At 47.1% G+C, this 26,647-nt stretch overlaps 8 protein-coding genes across 10 annotated transcripts; 3 read left to right on the top strand and 5 right to left on the bottom strand.

Annotated features, from left to right (window-relative positions):
- Positions 1-783: 783 nt before the first annotated feature.
- On the top strand, positions 784-3,404 carry BDCG_04187 (uncharacterized protein). Its single transcript, XM_045419850.1, has 3 exons — positions 784-1,338; positions 1,477-1,729; positions 1,804-3,404. Exons 1-3 carry the CDS (start codon positions 912-914, stop codon positions 1,931-1,933), a joined length of 810 nt encoding a protein of 269 aa, XP_045276063.1. The 5' UTR covers positions 784-911; the 3' UTR covers positions 1,934-3,404.
- Positions 2,161-3,208, bottom strand: BDCG_04188 (isochorismatase family hydrolase; the record flags this gene model as incomplete). The annotated part of the gene is made up of 5 exons (XM_045419851.1): positions 3,114-3,208; positions 2,758-2,971; positions 2,549-2,647; positions 2,314-2,436; positions 2,161-2,223 (listed from the first exon to the last, which is right to left on the bottom strand). The coding sequence occupies exons 1-5, from the start codon at positions 3,200-3,202 to the stop codon at positions 2,161-2,163; spliced, it is 588 nt and encodes a 195-aa protein (XP_045276064.1). The 5' UTR covers positions 3,203-3,208.
- Positions 3,405-4,305: 901 nt separating the features above from the next.
- Positions 4,306-6,237, bottom strand: BDCG_04189 (woronin body major protein; the record flags this gene model as incomplete). Its single annotated transcript, XM_045419852.1, has 4 exons — positions 4,306-5,196; positions 5,277-5,606; positions 5,992-6,117; positions 6,142-6,237. 4 exons carry the CDS (start codon positions 6,235-6,237, stop codon positions 4,306-4,308), a joined length of 1,443 nt encoding a protein of 480 aa, XP_045276065.1.
- Positions 6,238-6,751: 514 nt separating this feature from the next.
- BDCG_04190 (uncharacterized protein) lies at positions 6,752-13,010 on the bottom strand. Its single transcript, XM_045419853.1, has 2 exons — positions 12,530-13,010; positions 6,752-12,381 (listed from the first exon to the last, which is right to left on the bottom strand). The coding sequence occupies exons 1-2, from the start codon at positions 12,560-12,562 to the stop codon at positions 7,984-7,986; spliced, it is 4,431 nt and encodes a 1,476-aa protein (XP_045276066.1). The 5' UTR covers positions 12,563-13,010; the 3' UTR covers positions 6,752-7,983.
- A 940-nt stretch (positions 13,011-13,950) lies between these two features.
- Positions 13,951-15,395, top strand: BDCG_16884 (uncharacterized protein). The gene has a single exon (XM_045426069.1). It carries the CDS (start codon positions 14,116-14,118, stop codon positions 15,316-15,318), a length of 1,203 nt encoding a protein of 400 aa, XP_045280791.1. The 5' UTR covers positions 13,951-14,115; the 3' UTR covers positions 15,319-15,395.
- A 447-nt stretch (positions 15,396-15,842) lies between these two features.
- Positions 15,843-17,156, top strand: BDCG_04191 (microsomal epoxide hydrolase; the record flags this gene model as incomplete). The annotated part of the gene is made up of 2 exons (XM_045419854.1): positions 15,843-15,866; positions 15,944-17,156. The coding sequence occupies exon 2, from the start codon at positions 15,954-15,956 to the stop codon at positions 17,154-17,156; it is 1,203 nt and encodes a 400-aa protein (XP_045276067.1). The 5' UTR covers positions 15,843-15,866; positions 15,944-15,953.
- Positions 17,157-17,840: 684 nt separating this feature from the next.
- Positions 17,841-21,360, bottom strand: BDCG_04192. 3 transcript variants are annotated; one of them, XM_045419855.1, is made up of 4 exons: positions 20,821-21,360; positions 19,365-20,761; positions 18,939-19,252; positions 17,841-18,782 (listed from the first exon to the last, which is right to left on the bottom strand). In XM_045419855.1, exons 2-4 carry the CDS (start codon positions 19,582-19,584, stop codon positions 18,579-18,581), a joined length of 738 nt encoding a protein of 245 aa, XP_045276068.1. In that variant the 5' UTR covers positions 19,585-20,761; positions 20,821-21,360; the 3' UTR covers positions 17,841-18,578. The 3 variants fall into 3 exon arrangements, with proteins under 3 accessions (XP_045276068.1, XP_045280792.1, XP_045280793.1); XM_045419857.1 differs by having other exon boundaries at positions 18,130-18,782; positions 20,933-20,969; XM_045419856.1 differs by having other exon boundaries at positions 19,365-20,996.
- Positions 21,361-23,440: 2,080 nt separating this feature from the next.
- BDCG_04193 (transcriptional regulator Cti6) lies at positions 23,441-25,727 on the bottom strand (the record flags this gene model as incomplete). Its single annotated transcript, XM_045419858.1, has 4 exons — positions 23,441-24,138; positions 24,205-24,470; positions 24,551-24,829; positions 25,120-25,727. 4 exons carry the CDS (start codon positions 25,725-25,727, stop codon positions 23,441-23,443), a joined length of 1,851 nt encoding a protein of 616 aa, XP_045276069.1.
- Positions 25,728-26,647: the final 920 nt, after the last annotated feature.

A 26,647-nucleotide genomic window follows, 5' to 3' on the forward strand; every position in this document is an offset into this window, starting at 1 on the left:
AGTTATTAATTTAAAATATATTCTCATTACTTAGATAATAATAAATGAACTCACTAAATCTCTAGATACTGTGATATTTATATAATTCATGATTTTGCTAGATCTTACAGATGTAAAAGTTAAGAATATTTAATTTTACATTTGTATTTGATTTTGACAGACTATCTTGATGATTTGAGTGTTTTTATATGTGATTCTTGTTATCTCAAGAGAGGGTGTTGACTCTTACAGCTGTTGCGGTTAGCAATCCCACTAGATCACATGACCCACCACTATATTATGTTCTTGTAGATAGATCTATCAATACAACCTTCAACTATCCTACACATATACTGTAGGCTACTGGGGCAAAAGAGCTCAATCACCACCAGCGCCTGCTGGTAGAAGGGCCGACCAACCGCGGGACCTTCAACACCCCCCCTCGGACCAGCTACCACAGAGTACAGTACTTCCCCTCAGTGGCCTCCCCACAATGGCTCCTTTTTTAATAATGGACTGGACCACTCAGTCCTAGGGCTCAATGGGACTTCTAGGGCACACTCCTGGGATGTCTCTTGGCACTGTTAAAATGTCCAGGGTATTTGTTAGGAATTTTTAAGTCCATTCTGGGATCAAACCCATGCATGTTGATCACAGCGGGGCTCACGCTTAACGGTCTCATAACCTGTAGGCTACTGGGGCAAAAGAGCTCAATCACCACCAGCGCCTGCTGGTAGAAGGGCCGACCAACCGCGGGACCCCCAACATATACACCCGATTGATTACGTTAGAGAACACGCCCTGGGTGACTAATCTCCATTCCCGAAATTATGTGACCAACCTTGTACTTTTCAATCAGACTCAAGCAAGCGCTATCTTCTAGGAACGACAACATTTTGAATATCCCTTCCTGGCCGGGGTATATAGTCATTATGATGACGACCCAACCGACTTGTCGCAGGAAGGGAAAATTTCGCCAGCCAAGGCGAGTGCAGGTCCATGACGAAGAAGGCTGGACACACATCACGACCACAAACCGAACGGCATCTAACAAGCTTTGCGTTCTATCTCCAATCAAAGACCTATTGGTCCCAGCCGAGTCCCCTGATGGATTGACTTTCCAGAAACTAAAGAAACAGTTTGAGTGGCACAAAAGATGCTGGGAGGAGTCGCAGAGCTGGCAGGCTTTGAAGGCGGCCTTGGACAACGAACTTTTGACGGGCCCTGCTAGCAAAGTGGACAATTGCGTCTGCGTTGGTTTGGGGAGCCCCAGTGGATTCCTAAGAGGCGGGTGGGTTGACCGCAGGGCTGTGTCTCTCTACCAGTTGGCCGCATTGGTGACGATGCTAGAATATTTTGGTGCGTTTCTGAACGGGGTGTATCAGCATTACCCAGGGTCCGATCCGGGAGTGGTTTGACCTCAAGTTTGGCCCTGAATTTGTGACTTTTTCGGGAAGAGCTGAGAGCTAACACGAAGCGATATTTGGCTACCCATAGCTCGCAAGGATACTCCGTCCATCTCCATCAAAGACTGCTCTGCCCAGGATCCCGTTTTCAACGCACTGGACAAACAGCTTCTCGAATATGCGGGCATTCGCGTCGTCCAGCACCCCGCAGCTTTTACCCTGATAAATGAGCGCACATTCCTATATGCCCCTGGTGCGGAGAGAGTACATATTCTGGATATGCTGTCGTCAAACCCTGCCCTCTTTTTTGGTGGCACCCTAGACGATGAAAACCTAGTTCGACTGTACGGAAATATATACTTTTTTTGATTACTGCTATTTCAACGTTGCGACAAAACTGACATGAAGCTGGATTTAGGCCCGATGATAATGAACAAGTCCTATTGCGATTCCTTAAGACGAGACGATCAATGCTACTTCCACCATTTGACCCAAATATACATTCATTTTGGAAATCAAGCTTATTTTGGAGACCCGAAGAGAGCTGATTGCATATCAAATTACATAATTTCTATACCATCACAAGAGCAAAACCCAATGGTTCACTGATAATGCAATTGGAAAATGGGAGTTTCCGCAAACGTGTAGTCACGTTTGGCTGAGTTTTTATCAAATATACGGATTAATGTATGCAGGACATCAATTCGTATCAGAACATTGTCGGACAAGGAAGACGCCCGAACTGGAGGAGGCAAAAAAATGGTTCCAAGCGCCCTTAGTTAATGTCCTTGCTCCATACCAGCGTCCCAAAGAAGTCCGCAACTTCTAGTAGAGCAACCTGCGAATCGCTATTAGCATAGGAATCGAAAGAGAGAGCACTGCAGCAGTCCGAAATAGTAGCAGGCGGTAGGCGAAGAACATGACTTACCTTGGCGATTTCATTACCCGAATATTCGCCAAGAGGACGACCCCCAACTCCATCCTGGGCGACGACGATATCATAAGCAAGCTCAGCAGCTCTTCTGGCTGTGGTAGATACGCAGACATGTGCCTGAGAGTCATTGGGTGACTGCAATTAGCGTCCAATCGGCAAAAATTGATGTTTGCCGCCTGGGACGGCCTCCGAAAGCAGGGAAAACCAAAAAGAAAATCAGTCCACTCACCATGTACCCCACCAATACAATCTTTCTCGCACCGAGGCTTTGCAAGTATTCGTGAAGATCCGTCTCCGCAAATGCGCTGGGGAACTTTTTGGTGATAACCTATTCATGGGACATGGAGGTGTCAGCGCTACCTCGCAGACACTGCCTCTGATATCCAACGAATCCTCTTCTCCGCTTCAAAAGCTGTTAAATGAAGACGGATTTCCAACCTTCTCACCCTCCAAGGGCTTTAACTCCTCAAACTCATCCGCCAATGTGGTGCCAGTGGTGAATACAGGCGCATCAGCGGCGGTTTGATGGACGATATGAACAAGGTTCTGCTTGCCCGTGGCTTTGGCGGTGGCACGGTATTTTTCAAGGAGAGATTTGATAATAACGCGGCTTTTGTCGACATTGTCGACTTTCAGAAGCCCGCATGCGTATCTAAATTTTGTTGTGAGAGGGGAGAGCGACGTCAGATATGGATATGGTTCCCAAAATAGACATATATTTATTCTCTTGTATTTCTTCCTTGTTTTGAGAATGATGGAACGAAAGAATGAATGAATAGAAAGGGTTTTCATACTCGTTTTGCGCGTCAATGATGATCAGAACACTGTCCGTGGTCGTCGCAGTCAAGGGCTTCATGCCCGCCATATCTCTGAATAAGGCCATGTTGCTTCCGTAGGTTAGTGGACGTTTTCTCTTCCAAAGCTTTAGAAAACGAGATATCGTCAATGTCAAGGCTTTCCGTTTATATGATGTTTAAAAAGAAAAGATGCAGTCTAGAGCTCCTGACTCCTCTTAAATACCTCTTATTAAGTTCCACGCCGTGATGTGAGAGAGAGTAGCTCTTACTCATGAAGTGGGGTGTTAAACTAGTTATTACAATTGCTTATAAATATTTTTTTTTCTCTTTGAATATTGTACTCCGTAATGATTTATTAATGTTGGCCGTTACGGCCGTTGCGGCTAGCGATCTCCCTAGATCACGTGACCCACCCCTATATTAAGCTCTTTGTACTCCGTAATAAGATCAATCAAATTGATAATAGAATCATCAAATATTCTGATTCTGATCTCAGACAGTCACACAGACAGTCTAAATACACTCTTTTTAAAAAATAAGAAGTGACTGAAATAAGAAGACAAAACTGTTTCATAACACTGTGAATGAGAGAGATACAGAACACAAGAAAAACCACATCAGACTCAGAGAGAGCAAACTCTTCTTTATTTAAATTCTGAGACATTCAAACCAACTCAACCGCTTTCAATGTATATGAGTATGTCAAGCATCGCAACTCATCCATCCCAAGTTTGCGAGTATAATCACAAAACATGAGCATGAAAAAGTTTAAAATAGAGATGGAGAAACGAATACAACTTGATTTTCAAACGAGACACCCAGGGGTTTAGGTGGTTAGATACACATGAGGGGTGGGAGAGAGCAAAAACATGCACCGAGGCATCATCCAACAAAAGCAGACAAAAGGGGAATAACAAAGAGATCATCCATCATCCATCCATTCCATCCATTAATATAGCCAAAAAAGATCGCCCTTAACTTCATGACTGATTTTTCATCATTTCTTCAGGTCACAGACGGGAAAACGTCGGAAATTGCGTCCAAATGTACTGTGGCTCATAGGGAAACCACAAAAGAAAAGAAAAAAACATGAAATCTAACCTGGTTGCTATGTTAGAAGAAACTATGAACAATTGAGATAGGCAACTAACGTGAAGAACATGATATAATTACTAACCCATTTGTTAATCTACAGACGGGAACCGTGGATAACCTTGTAGTCGACAACCAACTCGCGACCACCGTCGTTGATGACGAGAGCACGAATGCTGCCGCGGCCATCGCTGAAGGCATCGCTGATGCGGTTGAAGAGGTTACCTTGGTCAACAACGGGGAGCCCCTGCTTGACGTCACCGGTCTCAGTCATTGCGACGATGCGGCCATCCTCACGGATATCCAGGATGCGGTAGGTCTTGTAAACGGGACCGAGCATGCTCTGGACAACGACGGAGGAAGTGGGGTGCGAGATGAAGCTAGACTCCTCATGAAGCTGGCGGGTGAATAGGTCAACACCGAGGTAGCGGTGCTGGCCGGTCTGGGGAGAAACGGAGACGCGGATGACCTGGCATGGGCGACCCTGGAGAATCAACAGATCACCAACGCGGATGAAGTGGCATGGGATGGTGATTGTCTCGGGCGGGTGTCCGCCACGGGGTTGCACGACTCTGACAGACTCGCGGACGCCATCACGGACACGGGTGGGGCCGCGCTCGTCGCTCATGACGACCTCATCCTTCCTGTCATGGTGGTGACCGCCGTGGAGGATACGGTCGGCCGCCCGTTCAACGCCACGGCGGAAAGAGTGGTAGTTGCCGTCGTCGTCGTAGTAACCCATTTTGCGGGGCGATTCTTCGATGACTGTGCGTCGGTCTACGTTGACGTCTCTGTAAATTCGTTCGCTGCTTTTGGAAGCGTAGTTGACTTCACTAATGTGGCTGGGGGCTCCGCTGGTATCGATCTGCTCGAACTGGCGGTTGTTGAAAGACGGGTCGACCTCACGAACTACGGTAGGGCGTGGTGCGTATTCGACTTGGTAATTGGGATCGGTGCGTTGACGATACTCACGTTCAGTGATATCGAGCTGTGTTTCCCAAGCTTTTCGGTCTTGGTTACCGTAGTAGCTGATTACAATTGGTCAGTAAGATTGCGTCATGTGTTTACTACTGCCATTGGAGATATTACTACTTGCCGTTCTCTTGAGAGTTCTACTTCGGGATAGCGGGTTCTTGGGTATTCCTCGTGGTAACGTCGATCAGAGTGGATATGGATATCGACGTCTTGATGAGTGCGAGGTGGGAGTTGGCCTTCGTATCCAGTATCTTCCCGTTCGACGCGCGAAGCACCAGTTAAATTGACCTCTCCTTCTACTCTTGTGTGAGTAGTCTCAGAGACAGCGTCACTCCGGTACGACGACGGGAAGACACTGAAGGGGATGGGGACACGGGCGTCAAAGTCCAGATTTACTGTCCTAAGGTATCCTTTCTCGAATGCCTTTCGAAGTGTTTAAGAACAATTCGAAAGACGAGTCAAGAAAAGACAGCTGGTTGGGGTAAGAAGTAGATGAAAGGGAGAAAGAAAAAGAGAACTGGGTAGTTCTTCTGATCAGATTATGTATTCGGAGGAGGGATGGAGAGGGAAAATTGAATTGATGAGCTCGGTTGTCTAAAGATGAGGAAGAAGAGGAAGAAGAGGAAGAAGAGGAAGAAGAAGAAGAGGAAGAAGAAGAAGAGGAGAGGAGAAAGCTGGGGGGGGGGGGAGGAGTGAAGTTATCTGTTGTCCAGCATGAGGCTGGTTGCTGTGCAGCTCATTGGCCTTGTCGCTGTTGCCGATGTCTGTCGATTTGCTTGTTTTTGTTGTTGTTCTGGTGTTTGTTTACATTTGGCCGAATGTGGTTAGGTCGGCTATCAATCACCCCGGCTAGCGTTGATTTTTGCCGGGATCCATCGTACCCAACTCCCAAGACTTGTTTTCTTTGCACATGATTGTCGCTTGGCGTGGGTACCTAGGTTATTATTCTGTATTTCACCGCCTCGGCCTCGTCCAATGCCTTGTCAATTCCCCCAGCAAATATCCACAATGGCATTGCATTGTCTTTGGGACCCTCAAGCCCTTCAGAGTGCATCGTAGGTTCGTTAATGGATGGCTTTTCAGTCTCAATCGCCACAGTCTGGAATGCGTGTCTTGGTTTTTTTCTCCTCCAATCGATTCAGCTATTGCTCTCATGCCGCATATTTGCCCCTTGCCCAACCTCCAGAGTTTTCCCAGCCATCGTGTACCATCTCTATTGGGCTGCTCGTTTGTTAGACCCCGCCCAAAAGTGTTGCTGACAAAAGAAAAAGGCAGTCAGTGGCAGGCTCACTGGCTGGCTGAACTTTAAGACGGTGTGATACGGACCATAATCACATCAGAGTCACTTCTGATCTCGTTATTGTGCTTCAAGCTCCTTCTGCCCTGCACACTCTTTCCTCCTCAAGACTTCAACATCAAACTCCGCAACAACCTCCACAGGCTCCATAAAAATCTCCAGGCGCGCTCCCGGACTTTAACCTCGGATCATAGTCCTAGCCACCCGGCAACAGTCACCTGCGAGCTGAAGGCTGAACATGAGTATGGGATTCCCCACTCAGTTGCTCTGTCAACAGCCCGAACTTCTCTGGTCAAACTCCAGTTTCCAGGCTTTCTGGGCCTGACAGGAAAAAGCAAAAGTCGTGGAGCGAGGCGAGTTCCAGCTTCCCAAGGGACCAGGCTCCCAGCCCAGCTTGCCGGACCCACTGCGGTCCCAAAATCCGTCATGCCTTCGGCGGGGTTTGCTGCATTTGCTTTCCAGACCCTGACGCTGGTTTAATCATTCTTTCGTTTTGAAGAGCTTTGTGGTGATGGCTTCGTTTGAATCGAAGAACGCGACATCGAATCTTTCAGATAAACCGTACTCCGTATATTAACTCGATTCACGGAGATAATATGGAGAAAGCAGATCAATTTATTAAAGATGGTCTCCCAAAAACTGGAGAATGACAAAAAATAGTCTGGGGTCAAGCTCATTAATTATATATATATATATATTTAAATATCACCACCAAAAATTTAAGCCAAAAGCTGTAGTCGCCAACCGAATATTAATAATAAGCACTCCTCAAGAGTGGACGAACTGAATGTCAACGGGGTAACAAGGTGTATGGTTTGGCTGTAAACATGGGAATGAAGAACAAGAAGATGAGGAAGTCGAAACGTCCACGAAGCAAAAGAAAAAGCTATCTATGGGGAAATAAAATTGTATCCTTGACATTTAAAAAAATACTGGCGAATAAATTTTTGGTTGAAGTGCTTTCAACATGTAAAAGATTTCCACATGATATCGTGCTTCCAGGATAACGAAAAGAACGCGCACAAGGGCTTTTTTTCCAGTGGTCATTAAAATAAAATCCAAAAGAAAAAAAAAAAGAAAGAAAAAAGAAAAAAAAGAAAAAAGAAAAAAAAAGGCGGGGGGATATGGGGAGAAGCTGGCTAAATATTGTTGCGCACATGGTATATGAAGATAGAGGTATCGGTTTTGTAAAGGCAACAAAAAGTGGTATCAGGGCTGGTTATAAAACCGAAACATTGAAGGACACGGAGGAAAGGAGATAAACCTGAGTGGATAAAAAAAATAGAGATAAAAGAAGGTCCGCGAGAGATGTTCACGATGAAAAGATTTTTCTAAAAAAAAAAAAAAAGATAGGAGTAATTATATATTGTAGAGAAATAAAGTGAAAGATGCAAGCGGTTATTAAGTGAGCAGCAGAATATATAAATCGTGGGTCGTAAACATTGCAACATGGCTCGATCATGGCCGGTGGTTTAGAACGGACAGGTACAGGAAGCAAGAAGCTCACTCTCTGGAGCTTATTCGGAACGCCTTTTTAAGGAGCGAGAATTTCTTCCTCTTCTTCTTCTCGTCCGGTCTAGCACCGGCATCTGACTTCGCGGAAACGGACGAGTCTTCGCCAAATGTACTGCTGACCCTGCGTCGATTCTGCAATCGGGGACGGAAACGAGATGTCCAGCTGGATGACGATTCTGGCGCTGGGAGAGTTGGACCTGGAATCGACGCGCGGAAGAAAGTGTTGTCATTGTTTGGCGAAATGTCGTTAGCTGTCCCTGGTCGTACTAGATCTGGTTCACCTTTCTCAGAAATAGGTGAAACGGGAGCAGATATGTTAACGGGGGCGTTCATGTAGGAGCCTAAAGGCCATGAACCTGACCCCATGAGGCCGGAAACTTTCTCCACATCATCTTGAGTGGGAGGAATAGGGTCATCTGCTCCAACGTTGGATGAAAGTAGTTTGTTGTTACCGTTCCTTGATGACCTTGAGCTCTTATTTCGCAGGAGCTCGAAGCGGGGACGTTCAAGCGGGCTGTCGCGCCTCGCGGCACTATCCAGCTCGGATTTTCGGATTTTAGCCTCGCCATTCCCTCTGTACCTTGAGCGACCTAGCCTGTTAAAAATACTCCCCTGCCGCTTTGGAAGTTGGGGAAGAAACGCTCCAGGTGCATTGGGAATCACACTCGTTGGCTCGTTAGTGGCATCGGTAGCTATGACGCCATCTGTGATGGTGTCAGGGACAGGGGCCGGTCTAGCTTGGCCGTTGCTTGGGAATATCGAGCGGCGGCAAGGCTCGGCGCGTCTTAACAGCACTTTTTTGGTCACTTCCTCGTCAGAGCTATCTTCGAGATCTGTCGAATCGCCATCAACACCATCCTTGCGCTTGGGGATACCCCGGACAGGACTGAAATACGTGGGAACTAGCTCATCCTCACTCGAATCTTCATAACGGCTACGGAATGGACGAGCAAACCCCACCACATTATTGTTAGCGTGGCTAAGTGGGTACCTGGATTTCACCCCTATATGCGTATGCGGACTCAGCCCAGCTTGGACCCTTTTCAGCTTCAACGACTTTCCAAAGCTGCTAAATGACGAGGATTTGGCGTGCAGTCGATCCCCCGGTCCGCGTAGCGTGGTCCGAACAGGTAAGTTGTGATCTGAAGAAAACGGCCTCCGCTGGGGGGTGGGTGGGGTTGAACGGCCAGCGATGCCAATAGAATAGCCACCAGAGGAATATGGCCGAGTATCAGAGGGACCTCTCAGCGTGCGCTTCAAAGTATAATGTGTAGTACTCCGCGGTGAACGTCTGGTTCGCTTGAAGCTGCTTGAAGAATCACTATCATATACGGCAGATTGACTTCGGTCTTTCAAAACGAATCCGAAATCCGAGCCAGCCACACCTGGAGGAGGATGGCCATTTTCAATGGGCCGGTTTGTGGAAGACGGGTCATTTCTGTTCTGTGAAGTGTATTCCTTATCGTAGGAGGGAGTTGTATCATTTGGGGTCCGCTTAGAGGGTTTTGACCTTGGTCCCTTTTGCTGGGCAACATTCCGGAAACTCGTCGTTGACTGATCGGTTGGTTTCCCGTTGGACTCAACTTTGTCAGAGCTCGCTGGTTTAGCACTGGTTGGTACGACCCTTGCACCGTCTAACGTCGCAGAGACCCCGCCATGTAAGTCGGACTTCGGGTGCAGTTGCTGGTTTTTATGATGCAGCAAGTCTCGACCATCCTCTGAATCTTCTTTCTTGCCGCTGGGTACTGGCGAAGGCAAAGCTTCTTCCTCGACAGCGGGCAAAGGAGCGTTTGTATAAACACGCCCTAGTGGAGAAGAAGAATTTCGGGGATCATTACGTTGCGATGAAATGTCAGATGACCGCTTCTTATCTGCTTTGGATCGAGTAGGGCTATCTGGGGGCGGAGTGTGGGTATAGCTAGAAACGTGAGAGACGGGGCTATCAACTATTGCATTTATGGAACCAAAACCATCGCCCTCAAGATCTGTCAAATTTTCGGCAGCGTCACTGTAAATACTTTCACTTGAATCAGATTCATCATCATCGGTGGATGGAACTGAATGAATCTGGGAGCGAGGTAAGGACTCTGGGGTAACGGGTCTTGGTTGACGAGCATAATCTATGCTCAGCTGGGGCTTTTCGTGATCTGAAAAAGGCATTGGAGATGGAAACCCTCCTGGAATCCTGGTCCATTCGCCGCTAGTCTTCTCATCCGTAAGAGCAGGGGTAGCGGGATGAATTGAGATGCCAGGTACACTTCCACTCTGCCCCTGCGTGCCAGTAGTTTCATTTCCGGCCTTATGGCTGTTGCTAGAGGCGTTTTGCACCTCCGAAGGAGAGAAGCTAGTAATACTGTCGCCTGAAGGCGCAAAATCCAAAGGGTCCTCCATAAGGTCGCTGGACGAGCTGCTCTCAGAGAGAGAATCGTAGCCAGTCCCTTCGACCGACGTGACTTCTGGGGGTATTGGCTCACCAGGGACAACAGACCTGGAGTGGTCTGGGCGAGTATATTTGTTCTGCTGTAAAATTCCACCGAAAGGATTGCCACCGGTGGACGTCCTCGGTGAAGCAGGTCTGTCATGAACCAACCGCTTATCATGATCTTCGATCAACCCCCTTCGTCCGCGAACACTGCCAAAAGAAGGAAGCGCAGGTCGAGGTTTCAAGACTTCGTTAAACACATCCTCACCATTCCCATTACTTGTATTAAATCGGTGACTATTCCTTGAAATGCTTGAATACTTTGATCCTGGGCCCCATGAAGAGCTTGAGGAAACGGGTGATCCCGACCGTTGAGAAGTTAAATGGGCGCCAGCAGTCCCTACCACCTCAGGTTCATCCTCGAAGCTGACCTTAGGAGCGCGTTTTTTACTCCCGATCCTTCGCCCATCATCCGATTCAGCTGATGTGCCATCAGATGATTCGCTATGCACTTGGAGTGATTTAGACCAGTTGCTCGAAGTGCGATCGCGCGGGCTAGATTGAGGAGTCGGGTGTTTCAGTGCTGACTTTGCAGGAGACATCGACCGTGGAGGTGGATCATGAAGTCTTTCGCCGGTAGTGGAAACAATAAGGTGACTGGAGAAGCGTGTAGTGCGTGTCGGGCTAAGCGAATGCGGTCTTTCTTTATTTGTATCTGCAATGCTAAAACTGGATGGACCGTGCGCGTGGCCGTGTGATAGAGTTTCTGAAGGAATATGTAAAGTAGGGCCAAGATCTGCAGATGGGGAGGCATCAATCGCAGACTCAGTTGGCAGAGGTACGTTGTCGTTTTCGGCATCTCCTGTAGTACCACCTGGTAGTTGAGATTGGTGTAAATTACCCGATTCAGTATACTTGTCAGTTTGATATGTCTTTGATTCATGTGCATCTGGCAGATCCGGTGTTTGTTGTTTCACGGCCCTGATTTCTCGATGGTCATAATCTTGAGTAGTGCGTGTTTTCAGTTGGTTTAACTCAGTGGAAGGATAGCGGTCCTGCTCGGCGTTTTCCCCATCTATACACAAGCCTAAATTCGTATTGCGCATATGATGTGATAGCGCGGGATCTTGTACTTCAGGTGAAGTACTTGTCTCGGCGTTAGTAATTGCATGGGTAGACTCAATTTCAGACGGCTGCAAGTCATCATATTTTGTACGAAAAGAACTCAAATCAGGATATGATTGGCTTCCCCTGGCAGTTGCCGTTATCGGAGTTGTTATAATTTTGGGTGACCGGGCAGCAGCAATACAGTTTTGAGAAGGTCCTTCATCTTGGTCTCTTCCATTATCAGAGACTAGTGGCTTTGCGATAAACTTTTTAATCGGCGATTGAGGCGGGGAATTCGGACGAGCGTGAGTGGGGTAGGAAAAGTTGATTGAGCTTCGACTGCCTTGCCTTTCCAGCTCTGGAAGGCTACTCAAAGCTCGGGGGGAGCGAGGGGAACCGGGGCTGCGTGGACCAGGCGATCGACTTGAATCCCCGTAAGGACTAATCGCTCGATAGGAAGGATCATGGCTAACAACTCTTCGATGGGTCATAAAGCCCTGGGGAAGCGGCGGTACAGGGCTAATATCTCTCTCGCTAGAGCCAGTAATTGAACCAGTATGAGCCGGGGGCCGATCTCGAAAACTCCTCGTGCTCATCGAACCAGAGCTACTGCTCCTATAAAGGCGTCCATTCTGAGTAGTGTGTTGTTGAGCCACTTTTCCCTTTGAACTGCTGGTAGACAATTGCCTCTGAAGCATGCGTTTTGTCTGGACGTTCTCGACGGAGGTAGGGGTCGGAGTATGTTTCCGAAGGGCTGCTGCCGCAGCTGCCGTAGATATTGTGGCATTGGCTTGGGAGGCTCTGAAGGCCTGGGCAGCAGCGGTCTGGGCAGACGGTGATGGGTTGGGATTTATGGGCTAAAGGCCATGCGGCACTTGCATCAGTAACTGGGTGACAGGTTTGCATGGAAAAGGGGTGTAGAAAGGGAGGGGTTCCAGAGATTGTGGCCTAATGTAGGACGAGCTCCTAAGCTGCTACTCTATTGAGGAATCCAAGGTAACTCACCGCGTGCGCAGAGGATCTTTTGCGACGGAACATAGCGAACGATTCACTCGCCAGAAAATGATACCACCCATGGGGGAAAGGAAAGCTCGGAACAATGGGGGAATGGATATCGTAATCGGGAGACAAGCAAGCAAATAGACGCTCTAGGAAACTCTTTTGCTGCGTCGACTTGTCAAAGCTTCATTAAGGATTAAAATCTCGTGGTAGTAGAGAAATTAGTTATGATTAGTTCTCAAGGCATCGTCGCGCGCCACGATTCGCCGTCCAACATGAAATAAGTATACTGCGCCGGGCAGCCAAAAAGGAAAAAGATAACGCGATAGATTGGCAGAGGTAATGATCGTGATGATTGTGCGTGTTGGGAGTGGGAGGTGGTGTGAAGAAAGTGAGTTGTCCATGGCAAGCACAGCAAAAAAACAGATGGAGTTTGTCGTTTGCCGTTGGGTCTTCGTCACAATTATTTGGCCGGGGTGGCATGACATCAACGGCCTAGTTAAGTTATTTATTAGGAACAACAACTAACTTAACTAGTCAACTCGCCATTATTATTCTAATTAATTCGCCCCAGCTGTCAGCGGCGATTCTTAGATATCGCATTTCCCTACGATGCCAATTATCTTGCCCTAGGAGCTAGCTAGACGGTGAGTCCTCTGTGGGTTTTCTTTAATAATAATGCTTGCTGGTGGTGCTGTAAGTTACTCCGTATTATTTATTATTGAAATGTAGTTAACCCGCTAAATTTGAAATAGAGGTTGATATCAAGTCACCTGATAACTAAATATCAACCCCAGCTTCATCCAGAATAATAATACTCTTTACTGTCCATGAGGAATAGAGGAGCATGTTGACTATTTGTCTCGCAGGAATCTAATTTTTGTTCCTGAGACAGAACTCCTCAGAAGACCGTTGACAGAACTTGATTATTTTGTCTTTCGTTTTCCAGCTTCCCCAACCGGCCAACGGGTTGTCATATTGAAACGCCCCCAATTCCATTGATCCCCTCCGAAGGAACAGAAAACAGGGTTTGCTGAGGCTGCACTCCCAACCCTGCCACAGGATGCACTGGGCATTTGCACTTTGCCGCACGAGGGGAGCAGGAGGATGTCTGATTTTGCGATCTATTTGAAGAGGATGGAAACATGAGGACAACCCAGGCCCGTGTTTTATATGCGCCCACAACTGTTTATTCATTTCCCTTTGAATTATCCCCCTGGAAGTCTATGTGGAACCTACGCAGAACTTTGGCTTTTGTCCATGGAAATCCCAAAAACTGCTGTGCAGTTGAGATATGTGGTGGTGATGACTTGGAAACCAGAACTTACTGTTGGGGGTCCCGCGGTTGGTCGGCCCTTCTACCAGCAGGCGCTGGTGGTGATTGAGCTCTTTTGCCCCAGTAGCCTACAGGTTATAGCCCGGATAGCTTTTTTTTTTCATTAAACCTTCCGCAATCACTACTTTTTCTCTTATCTGAGGTATAAAACGTCTCGCGAGCTGCATCGCTGAACTGCAGAAGGAACCTGACGAAAAGCAACTGTTTTGAAAGCTTTGATCGCGGGAAAAGATTGATTCAAAGGGGGGGTAAACAAATGCCTCCAAGAATGCGAGCTACTGCAGGATTGTTGGATACACCTGCAAGCAACATGGATATGGATGAAGAATACGGGCAGGATACACCTACTCCCATGCCGAGGGGGGGTGAAATGGGATCTCAAACTGGAGGTCAAATGAATGAAAACGCCATGATTCGAATGATGATGGATTATATGGAGAAACAGGACAAACGAATGGAAATGCTCATACAAAAGCTAGGGAGCAACTCAAGCTCTCTGTCAACTACTCAGGACCCTATTAGTGAGTATCGAAAGGATGCCAAAGCCAAGCTGGAAGGAAAGCATGTAATCATTCTCAACGGATCCGTCAACTACTTGGAATGGAAGAGTTCAATCCTTGCGGATGCTCATCTTATTCAGGCAAAAGATGTTCTTATCAAGGGAGAAACAGTGCCTCCTACCACAGTGCCTCTGGATATTGAGCTTTGGAATCGGAAAAATGAGCTTCTCTATACCCGGATTTTCCAATCTTTGAACGCCACTGTACGCGATTCTCTGGGACCATTGGATGAAGATGCCTATCTTGCTGCCACTATATGGAAGAATCTCGCTCGACGCTATGCTATATCTCGCGCAGAAGAACGCCTTCTAACCACTAAAAAGATGAGAGATTTACGCCTCAAGAACAGCGATTTCCACACCTATCTTGCGAATTTCCGAGACCTTAAGGCAAAGCTGGTATCTCTGGGGGAAAACTGGGCTGAGTGTACCTATCATGATCTATTCATTCTAGGATTGGGGGATTGGCAACAGGAATTCATTAGAATGAAGCTGGATGAATTCTATGCTACTAAACAGGGCCCTATTCAGAATCTGAACCTTGATGATTTGATGGATCAACTGGCCACGCGAGCCACCACCAACATGCCTGCTACTATCACTCGTCCTTCCACTGCGAGCCCTGTCACTGAACGATTTGATGAACGCCAGTGCCACTACTGCGACAATACTGGCCATATCATCAAATACTGCTGGTTTAAGAACCCGAACCTCGCGAATGCTGAATGGAAGGAGCGTAACAAGGAACGTATCGAGGCATTGAAGACAGCAAAGGATAAGAAGAATAAGGATAAAGATGATATTCTCATGAGCCAGCCAGGCCATGGATTCTTTGCAGGAGTTTCCCCGGATGTCTATGAACTTATGAAGGATCAACCAAGTTATTCACAAGATGGATAAGGATATGATGAATATGACAGATGAATAAGATGGATTTGATTTCATGTATCAGACCTAGTCCTAATGAGGAAACTAGGTGCTGCTTTTTGTAATTAATTATTATTGCGGATTTGAATGATTTGAGAAAGATAGATAGGATAGCTGCACGGTAGCTAGTCCGAGGGGGGGTGTTGGGGGTCCCGCGGTTGGTCGGCCCTTCTACCAGCAGGCGCTGGTGGTGATTGAGCTCTTTTGCCCCAGTAGCCTACACTTACGTGGGCTCGTCGGTCGCTTGACGATGGCCCTGGTTAGCTAACTACTTAACTACGCTGTACGCTGTAGTTATCCACTGAACCCGCCTGGGCAGCTTGGAATTTGCCCGGCAAGAACTGGCCCTGGCATTGACCGGGTAGCCGATTCGAGAGTCATAAGGCTGTGTGGGGGTTCGATCCAATTGTCCCGAGGCTTAATCGCCCGTCCGCTTCTGCTCGTCCGACTCTATACAACCAACCACCACTACCACTACTTCTACTCTATAGACAACGTGAGAGTAAAAGGATAATTTTCATGTACTGGCCAGTCCCTTATTCATCTAACATACAACCATAAATTTAGTTTGCTAAATTCAGTTGCGACTGAATCTTAGAGAGCCAGCAATGTCGGCTCCACCGCTCTCTCCGCTTCCCTTCCCGCCAGGGGTTACTTCAAGACAGCTTGACACCAGGCCAATTGGCCTTTCATTCCACATCCTCGAAGCAGGTTATACACCTGACAGAAATCGGCCCTTAATAGTGCTCCTACACGGCTTCCCAGAGATAGCATTTTCATGGCGGAAAGTGATGCCACTGCTCGCCAACGCAGGCTGCTATGTCGTTGCTCCCGATCAACGCGGCTATGGCCGTGCAACCGGCTGGGATAACCGAGATTTTGCAAATGTTGACCTGAACAGTTTTTCAGTAACAAACCTGATCCGCGATGTTATTGTCCTTGTTCACGCCCTGGGGTATCAAAGTGTCAGGTGCTTGGTGGGACATGACTTTGGCGCAGCATCAGCTGCATTCTGCGCTTTGGCTAGGCCTGATATCTTCCAGAGCGTAGTCTTGATGAGCCACCCGTTCAAAAAAGTCCAGAGTCTTCCAAGTTTCCATACTTCTCCGCAGGTCACAGAAGCGCCTAAGGGCGAACAGCCACCCGCTGCCTCAGATATCCATTCGGATCTCGCGTCGCTGAGCCGTAAGCATTACAAATGGTACTACTCAACGCAACCCGCAAGCTCAGAAATGACAAACCCACCCAACGGGCTCCACGAATTCCTCAGGGGATACTTCCACCTTAAAAGCGCTTCATGGTCAAAGAATACCCCCCACCCGCTCACATCTTGGACTGCTTCCGAACTCGCAAAAATGCCAAATTATTACGTTATGCCACTTAATGCTACCATGCCAGAGGCAATAGCAGCAGACATGGCGCAGGAAGATCCATCCGCCCTCCAAGACTCTCAATCCTGGCTGCCAGATAGCGACTTGGCAGTTTATGTATCGGAGCACGGCCGGAACAGTTTCCAGGGCGCACTTAACTGGTACCGAGTGTTCACTAACTCGGATCCGGCGGCGGCCGGCATACGTGATGTTGACCTCTTCGCTGGGAAATGGATGGAATGCCCTATCGCATATATCTCCGGGCGTCAGGACTGGGGAACGTACCAAGTGCCTGGTGCCGTGGAGGCGATGATGACGAAGGACGTTTGCACTGATTTTCGCGGTATGACACTTGTGGATGGTGCGGGGCACTGGATTCCTCTAGAGAAGCCTGAGGAGGTGGTCAGTGGTATTTTGGAGATGATTCGCTCTTTGGAGTAATGGGTTATCATTGCTCTGCCCTAGAGCAGTCTCGAGGGCTATTAAACATATGCTAATGGCGCATGATTATGATGATGCGGGAGACGTCTTGCCTTCGGCTGTGTATATCACATAGTCGTCACAGCTATATCCCTACAACGGGAGCGGAGTGCTTTAGCAAGATGTATCTCCGTTGGAAATGGAGCTTCCTTGTCTGCGATGTAGGTTTCAAATAAAATACAACAAATCTTTCCCATGAATGGTTCCAGTATATCGTATACCAGGGTCTGTTTGACCCAATCGCTGGCCTATAAACTGAACGAGGTGAATCTTAACAAACCTACGCCTATTACTTTCTCCCAGATCAAATATGCTATTTTATATTTATCAGTATCAGTATTCATTATTCAATACTTCCCCTTCATACCATTCCTAAACCACTAACATATAAAGAAAGGAAGAAAATAATAAGGAGAAATGCATGCGAGATCCTCCAAAAACAGACTGTGCAATTTTATTTTGTGAAATATCACCCACCGACCAATCCATCCACTAATCTATCTATATTCCAGGTTCCCTGCCCCTTTCAACATACAAACCAAATCCATGACCATCTACTTCTATGCTAATGTTGACGCCTTCTTTGTATACCAACTTGAGTCGAAATACTGCAAAACCGGTAATGTTTATTTAGGATATCAAGGTGAAAGAAAATCTAGTAGAAGCGGGAAACTAAATGGTAATCATCACAAATGGCGTCGCGTATTTGTAAATTTCTGGGAAGAGGGATACATGCCATATATTTTTATTTTATTTTATTTTATTTTAATAAATTACAGCACGTTGTTGGTTGGGTACGGGGAAATAAATATAGCAGCTCGCTCGAGTGAAAACGTCCCCCAATCACTACAAATTGCGTTCCCCCAAGTGGCAAAACGAAGAAAGAAATTACTCTCAAGGGAGAAGAAGAGGGGGAATATATATATATATATTTATATATATTTATATATATATTTATATAACCTTCGGAAAAATAACCGAGACGAGAAATAGCAACTAAGAGCAAAGGGTTCGGATGACCTTGAGTGTAAGAAAAGAAAATTGGTATACAGCCTCAAATTCACCCTAACCATATGAAGGTAGAATGGATTCGGGGGTCCCAATACAAATAGGGAAGAAAATGATAATATAAAATGTGGCCCCTAGTTCAACCTAACGCCAATTTAAAAAAGCAAAAGAGGAAGAAAAACGCTTTGCGGAGGGAGTATAGAAGGGACAAACGGGAGAACAAAAGAGTCTTGAAACGCAAGAAATGGAAAAAATGCGGCGGATTCCAATTAAATAGAATTGTCAGGGTTTACGTTAGTTTGGTTTTGAAAGTTTTAATTTTTAATTTTCATTCTCTCTCCCCACCCTCTCCCCATTCCTATCCATTTTTTAGGCTTAAAACAGGAGTCCAAAGGAGCCGACCAGCAGCAATGGCACAAGAGCATAGCTCATTAGTGATGATGAGGTGGTGGTAGAGGGAGCCCTACTCTCGATATCCATGGCGAATATGTATCTGGCTGATAAGTGCGTGGAGTTGAAGCAATTATCCTTGGTCACCTCGGGGACGTCTTCGGGTTCTGCCAAGGTGATATCGACGCACTATTCAAGTGTTAGTTAATGAAACGAAGAGGAAGAGGAAATTGGGGGGAGGGGGCAGGGGGCAGGGGGCAGGGGGAGTATAGAGGGTTTATTTCGCAAAATTTGCGGGTAAAGATAGAAAGACAGACAGGAAGGACGGGGCTGGGAGTAGCTTACATTATAAAGCGCAGCGCCGTGTTGAGCAGTTTCGACGATTTGTATCGTTGCATCATCTCCGACTTTTAGGTCTGCATTCCGCGGCAGCGGAACTTGCGGAAGGCAAAAGGTGCCTGGGTATTCCTGGTTCGTAGGCGCGACTAACTGGAACGGGGCGATCATTGGATGACTCATGTTGGGAGGAATGGTCCCATAGCCCATATTTAGGTAGATAAATGCTGTTTTATGGCCAGGAAACCAGCCAGGCTGGAAGGAAACGGCGCCTCCTTTAATTGGCCATTTTGTTCGATTCTGGGAGGTTGGCATTCCACCACCTAAATCAAGTTTAATACCACTCGTTAGCTACGGGGCGGAACCGATAAAACATAAGGCATGCATTTTTTGAGCCAGCGTTGAGCTGAAGGAGAAATGGGGGTTAATACGGACATGGATAAGCCCATTGCATTCCCGCTGGATATAGCAGTTCTGAATCATTCGCCCCCCTTCCGATGCCCAAACCATTTGTCTCCGTGAAATTTCCGGTGGTATGAAGGTTATTTCCTCTCCATCCGGGGTAGACGATAATAGTGTGAGCTGTAACGGACGAGGCGAAGAGGGCGACAAGAAGGATTGCCCACCAAGCCTTTAGCGAAGGATTTTGGCGCATGATGTGTGGATGTATGTGCAGAGAACGGCAGGATGATATGTGAAATATCAAATATGTGTCGCGTTGGCTAAGGGCGAACCCTCGCGACTCGATCTCGAACGGGTTCTGTTTAATCAAAGATGGAGTTCGTAGGCTGATTCCGTTTCACACCCACACACACTACCCGGTCTGTCGATACCGATGTCTGCCTGGATAGTGTGAAGAAACAGGGACAGTCAACCGCAGTGCCAGAGACTTAACGGAGAGCGATGAGGTAGTTAAAAGGGGGTAGCAGCTGAGAGAAGTAGGCATTCGGCCCAAATGTCTTGGTGGGTTGTACAGTCCTTAAGAGGGGAAAAACGAGAGAAGACAGGGTTTTCGGTTCGCAGTGCAGTACACCCTTGGCAGGGCATCTGATGGGCTCGAAAATCACCGTTCGACAACAACAATAAATAATAAATGAACGCAAAGCACAAAGAAGAAAAGAAACAGCAAAAGGGGAGACGGCCCATGGGCCTACAGAAATGGCCCTGTCCAGTCTCTGTCCCTCCTCCATGATATGAACCAATCAAGGTGAAAAATGGGCCCGGAGCCATTGTGCAGCCCGCCCAGAATAGAGCCCAAAGAAGGATGCATGATTGGCAAAAGTGCCAGAATGCAACAATGCAGCTTGTCACTGGGCGGGGAAGGACATGCCCAGATTTTTGCTTGTTGGAGGTGGTGGTCTGCATGAGGTGCAGCAAGCGGCCCTTGAGCCGGCCACTAAAACTTCGCGACGGGGATTGTAGGTGAGGCTAGGTAAGCCCTAGCAGCATATCGTATCACACCGTCAACGAATGGCAAGCAGATCTGGTGCCTTGAAAAAACGTGCACTGCGCTCTGACTGGCCGAGTTTGAATGGCTGAAAGTGAAGAACCAATAGCTGCTACATAGCGATCCCAGCGCGATTGGCGTATTCAATTCGTTCAGAGCTCTGTCCACATAAGCGCCCGCGCGATGAGTGATCTCCCAGGCATGGACAGGCAAAATGCCAGGGAGGAAGAATTCTTTAGCGCCCGTGAGCTTCACCAGACCGAATTTCCGAGGAGGAGGGTTCTGGTCTTAAGTAGATGTTGAGATTCTTGAATATCGCAACTTCCAGAGCCAGACCAGAACTTGGGCGACAGCAAGGGTGGAAACCCAGGGCGTGTACGGAGTACTTTGCAATTGTTAGTTGAGGGCCATTCATGCACGGCGCGAAGGAGTCTTTCTTCATGCCTTTGAACAAAGATTTCACATCAGCAGCCTAGGAGTCAGACGCAGACAGCAGGAGCCGTAAGGGAGGATGAGCGCTCTAAACAATATCATCTTTGAAGAAGCATTAACTTACAGTAGACTTTTGGGGAGAAGATGCTGCGAAAGCCGGGGATGAAAAAAAAAAAAAAGAAAACAAAGAAAACAAAGAAAAAAAGAAAATTAACTGAGAACACAGAACCCCGGACAAACTGATCAAGACTGAAGAAGATCCCTTTGGTGAGGACATTGAAGTTTGTTTATTCAACTACGGAGTAAATAAAAACGATTTACGGCTGCTAAGTTCATGCTTCAGATTGCCTCTACGCAGAATGTCTTCTACCTATAGATCGGGAAAAGCAACTCTCATCAACGGATAAATAGTCGTACCAAGCCAGATGACATACAGATTTTTCCTCGACATGTAAATGAAGTATAATATTTTAACAATCTGTTGCCTTCTGAATCAATGGAAGAGCGAGTTTTCAATTAACCGCCCTAATCAACCTCAATCCTACATCGACAACAGACATTGACTCCGGATATAAAAACGGACCATCGATCTCTCGACTCTTCACTCTGCCCAATTCTCCAATTCGCTACCCACCTGCGCACTACCCCGGATGGATCAAGTCAATGTTTCTGTGGGATTGTTGAAGAATGTTATATGTTATTGATCTGGCTGGCTACAAAAGAATTTTTATAACCATAAATGCAGCATTGCTGGTTCAAAGGAAAAGTCTAAGGGAAACGGGTGGGAATGCCAGTATGAAAAAAAAAAAAAAAAAAAAAAAAAAAAAAAAAAAAAAAGGTCACAAATTTCGTTCCTCCGATAGTGAAAATGACCACATTAATTTTCATATCTTCGCGGTCCTTTCTCGGTAGTTATCATAAATATGTTGATGTGCTTCCTTCACCATTCCCCTGCGATCCTTACGAGCCTAGCCATTTTGCTCAACTCCAAAGGACGCCATCTTTGCATGTCCGATGGAGAGTGGCGGATAGGTCTTAATAGGGTTTCATCAACATTTCTTTGATAACTAACCTCTCCGGAGGAGTGGTGCAAGACTGACATTGATTAAGGCAGAAACGTACGAGAACATATTAAGCCCGAGAGAGTAAGCATTATTATTAGCCTTTGAGAGGGTAACAACAGTAGACGAGGAGACAGAAAAGGACAATATTAATAAAGACTGTCATCTGCTAAAAAGTCAAGATCAGACATTTTCAAATACTTGTCAAAATTGACCTTGATACAATATATCTTTTGAGTAAAGGACATTTGATCGATATAATGATATAATACCAACCAGCGTGTCCCAGTAAATAAGCAATTGTTGAAATATCAGAGATTGTGACAATTCTGACTGGTTCAGCAACAGAAGTTGGAAGCTTTGCAATCACACACATCGTCCATCATCAGTTGCCATGAGAAATGCCCAGCTAAACTAACTCTCAATTTTCTGATGATTTTTAATTGTTGTTGCAGAAGAGTGAGAAAGCCCTGAGGTCTGGTTATTCAGAGGTGGGGTTATACATATATACTGTACATGTACATGTACCTAGGTAGGTAGGTACCTAGTAGTAGCCTTAACTTTGCGACTTTAACAACTCGAACTAGGTATTTATTTACCATTGCCCATTAAAGGCTCAGTGATACAGATGCTCAGTGAAAAATAGTAGTGAAAGCAACAGACAAAACAGATGTCATGCGCCGCTGGTTTCCCCCCCCCCTCCCCCCAATATATGCCAAGATAATAACAAAAATGAAAAGAACAAAATCATAGAAGAAAAGTCCTCAGATAAGAAACATGCTAGCTATAATACCAATAACATGGGAGTAGCAAGACACGAAGAAGCCCGAGGGGAAAAGAACAAGCGTGTGGGGTAAATATAACAATAACAATACCAACAACAACAACGAAGAAGAAAAAGGGAGGACGTTGAAAACTGGAATAATGCAACATCGAAGGGGGTAGGCGCCGGTTGCAAAAATGGAATGGGGAATGACAACCAACCAAGCCAACAAGGAGGAGAGAAAAGAGATAAAAAAGCCCAGTAACTTTTTGTATACCCTTCTCGCAGCTCGCTTCGCGTGTTGGTATCATATGCCGGTTTTTCCATCGTCGGGTATGGTGAACAGCACCATATAGTAAAAATAGTATAGTCATAGAATAGGAAGAAGTTCGTGTCGAGTTGGCAAAAAGGCGGCCAGAGTGGAAACGAAGGGGGAGAGCTAGCTAGCTAGCTATATGGTTTGTATAGACAATAATGAAAAAGAAGGAGAACGCTTATCTATCGTACAGTACAGGAAGGGAGAGGAAGACTCAAAGCCATTGTCCGTATTTATATCAATCAGGGAACAAAATCGTAAGGGGATTCGGTTGGGGTTTGGGGTATATAGTAGAAGAAATTGGCGAGAAGGGAAAGAGACGGATTTCTGAGCTATGGGGATAAAATAATCGTGAGTAATCTAGGTGGTCGGTCGGGTTGGGTATCAGGAGAGTGTTTGTGCAGATGTCCATGTAGAGCATGATGTGTATGGAGCAATGAATGAATAGTGAAGGGCTTAGTTTGTCATTTTTCACTTCACTTTTCTTTCAACTCACTTCTCTCCATACTTCCCAAACTCCTGTTGCCACTTGACCAGATTCCTCGTTAGGGCATCCATCATTTCAAGGCTCGTTAGATCCTTAAACTCCTTTTCCTTGGGCTGCGTGCTCCCATTTGTATCCACCTTTTCTGCCACATCAGTCGTAGCTTGATCACCGTGAGTATGGTCGCCATTGGCTATTTGCGCTGCAGCCGCCTTCACTCCAGACGCCAGCTCTCCGCCAGTCCCGCTGATCTGTTCTGGGCTAGAAGCCAAGTCGAGCTGTAATTGCGATATGAATTCAAGAATGGCCGCAACACGCCTCTTCATCTCGTTCATCGTGGTACGTTGCGGGTTCATATATCGTGGTTTACTAGGTTTTCCAGATTCCCCGCCGTTAAGGTAGACACCATTTGCTCCAAGTTGGCCACCTGTAGGGGATTCGCCTGTCCCAGTGTCTCGAGATTGGCCCCGACGAGGAGAGTTGATACTGCCGGTGATGTCGTTGCCGTTTACCGAGTCGCGGTCTCGAGTATACTGATTTCGACCTAGTCGACCGCGGCGGGCTGGGGGACGACCCGTTTTGCGGGTCAAAGGTTTTGTGATGGATGGCTCGTTTATGACGCTGGGCGTGTCAGGGGTGGATTGGGTGATAGTGGGAGGAACCGAGCCCGTCTTTGTTGGCGAGACTGTCTCGGAAGGTTCTTCATCTGTCATTTCTGCATGGTTAATGATGGGTCCGTCGCGGCATGCGAAAGTGCGATATAACCACTCACCATCTTTCCTGCGATCTGAGCGACTCTTTCGTCGGTTTATAGGCTCTGCTGTCTCCTTTTCTGGCTCTTTGTCCGTAGTTTGAGCTTCCCTCTCTCGCTGGATTCTAGCCACGCCTCTAGTCTTTCTATTCCCATTGCCTTCGAGAGAAGTACTGGTGTTGGGTTTGCTTTCGTCATCTGACGGTGGGTGGGATACAGAGTTGCTATGTTTTGAAAGAGATGAGGCAGGAGACCCGGTACGTTGGCGCTTCGCAGCGTGCTTATTCCTGTTGTGCGACTGTGAGTTAGCAGCTTGTACGGTACCAAGGAAAATAAAATACCTCCACTTCCAAGAGCGTTAACATACGCTTCGCTGTCGCTTCGACTTCGTTTGCCTCTACGGCTTCCAAGGTCGTCAGTGATTGATTTGGTGTCTTCCTTGCTCTCCTCAATCGCTCGCCGCAGCTGTTCCTCGTCATAGGCAGCATCACGGCTATTCATAGTCGAGCGGCGCTTGGTGCTGAGGGGCCCTGAACTGCTGCGGGTCTTTTTATCCTTTGGGTTTCGGGAACTGTCGAGGGAGGAGGATCTAGAGGAGGATGAGGACGACGAGCCAACCACTGGTAGATAGCGAGACGATTTTTGGCTGCCTGATCGTAAGCGCGAGGTCCACATCTTCGAAGATGACAATAGGAAATGAAAATGAGTTGTACAGAAGGAATTAAAATAAAATGAAACAATTTTATTCTTTGCATTTCAGTGTAGTTTTTGGGGAAGGGACTCGAAAAGGAAGAGTGGTGGTGGTTATTTTGAGCGCACAAGTGGGCGAACGCCTCAAAATACGCAACAATCGGAGGGTAGTGAATGAGATAACATCCAAAAGGTGAATAAAAACCCGGGTGACGGGATAAAGGGAACAACTCAGTTTTCACTCACCCATTCGAAGCTGTAATGATCTTGTGTAGGTCTTTCCGACATTCTTCACAGAAGTATTCATCAGGACTCGATGCCACTTCCATGATCCCCACGCAGCCTCCATGCTGCCAGACCTTACAGGAGTCGCATTGGATGAACAAGCTCCCAGGCTCGTCGGACTGCATGTCCTCAGCTGAACCTGAAGCTCCCTGGGTCGAGTCCTCCTTCATACCCTGTTTTGTGGCGCTAGCGCTGCCTGCGTCCTGGTAGATCAGCGGAAGCCCAGGGTAGTCCTGCTGCCCACAGAGACATCTAGTTATTTCTTCTTCATCCCCCTCTTCTTCATCATATCCATCGCCCGGAGCTTGGAGGGCATCGTCTGGTTCGCCGTTGTTTCGGCCTCGATGGCGATGCCGCGTTTGTGGGAGGTCGGATCTAGCGTTTGGCTCGAGGTCATCGGTGGACTCGGAGCGTTGGATGGAGGGTCTGCGGGGGGAAGAGATTATGTTATTGGAGCGCGTGCTCCTTTCGGCACGGCTGAGTGAGTTTGACGAACTGGATGAGTTTGTGTGCTGCATTGCGGCGGATGGTTGGGATGTTCGAGCGCGAGAGGAACGACGTGGAGTCATGACTGAATGGATCTATCTCCTGCTGCAATGCAACTTGCGAACACAGCCTTCTAGCAAAACATAGAGATGCCAGAAGCCGTCACGATGTCAATTTTCTTGTCGAAGATAAAATAGAATGGCCGGTCGGTGTGAAAACGAGTAGCTGCTTTATTGGGGGCGGGATGTGGTTTTGGTTTGGGGTTGTTCGTAGCTAGGGGAGCTGGACTGGCAATTGGAAGCAGATTTGGTAGATCAAAAAAGAGAGCAATACCTCCAGATATACCATAGATGTCAACCTGAAGCGCTACATGCTCTGAAGAGGTCAGGGTGGAGGGAGTGGCCGATAGTTAGCGTGAGGGTTGAGGAGAAGATGCAAAGGAAAAGAGCGGGCGAGAGAGAGCGAAACCTTGGTCGGTCCAGCGAGGGTTCGCTAGTCCTCGTTCTTCCCCGCGCGCCCACGCCTGCGCCAACATTCCAACACCACGCGCCTTTAATTAATCAATTATTTTTGCTGGACTCGTACACCATTATCTTGACGCTGCGATGACCACGCCGCAGCAGCCATATTATGATAGTTGATTACCATCTCCAGAGCAGCAGATGGCGTTTCTCTTCTCTTGGCCCTCCGCTCGCGGCAGGCTTCTGAGTATTTGGTACTCCGTTGACCGTGACTTCTCCTGCGCTGATTTGAAAAATATGTACAAAAGTGCCAAATCTCTGCAGGACTTGAGCTACATACCTCCGTCTCGTCTTCTCCTATTAATTGCTTTGTCTACACTAACAATTACGAGACAGCCTCCGGCATGGATAATATGTTCCGCTCTACGCTGACCTTGGGACATCCATGTACATGTCTAGCAGATTGCTCTCATCGATACAGCAGTATTGAAACTAGTGCGATGTAATGTTGGATGACATTGATCCTGTTACCTAGTGCTGCT

The sequence above is a fragment of the Blastomyces dermatitidis genome (assembly GCF_000003525.1).
Source record: "Blastomyces dermatitidis ER-3 genomic scaffold supercont1.4, whole genome shotgun sequence".
Taxonomy (NCBI): domain Eukaryota; kingdom Fungi; phylum Ascomycota; class Eurotiomycetes; order Onygenales; family Ajellomycetaceae; genus Blastomyces; species Blastomyces dermatitidis.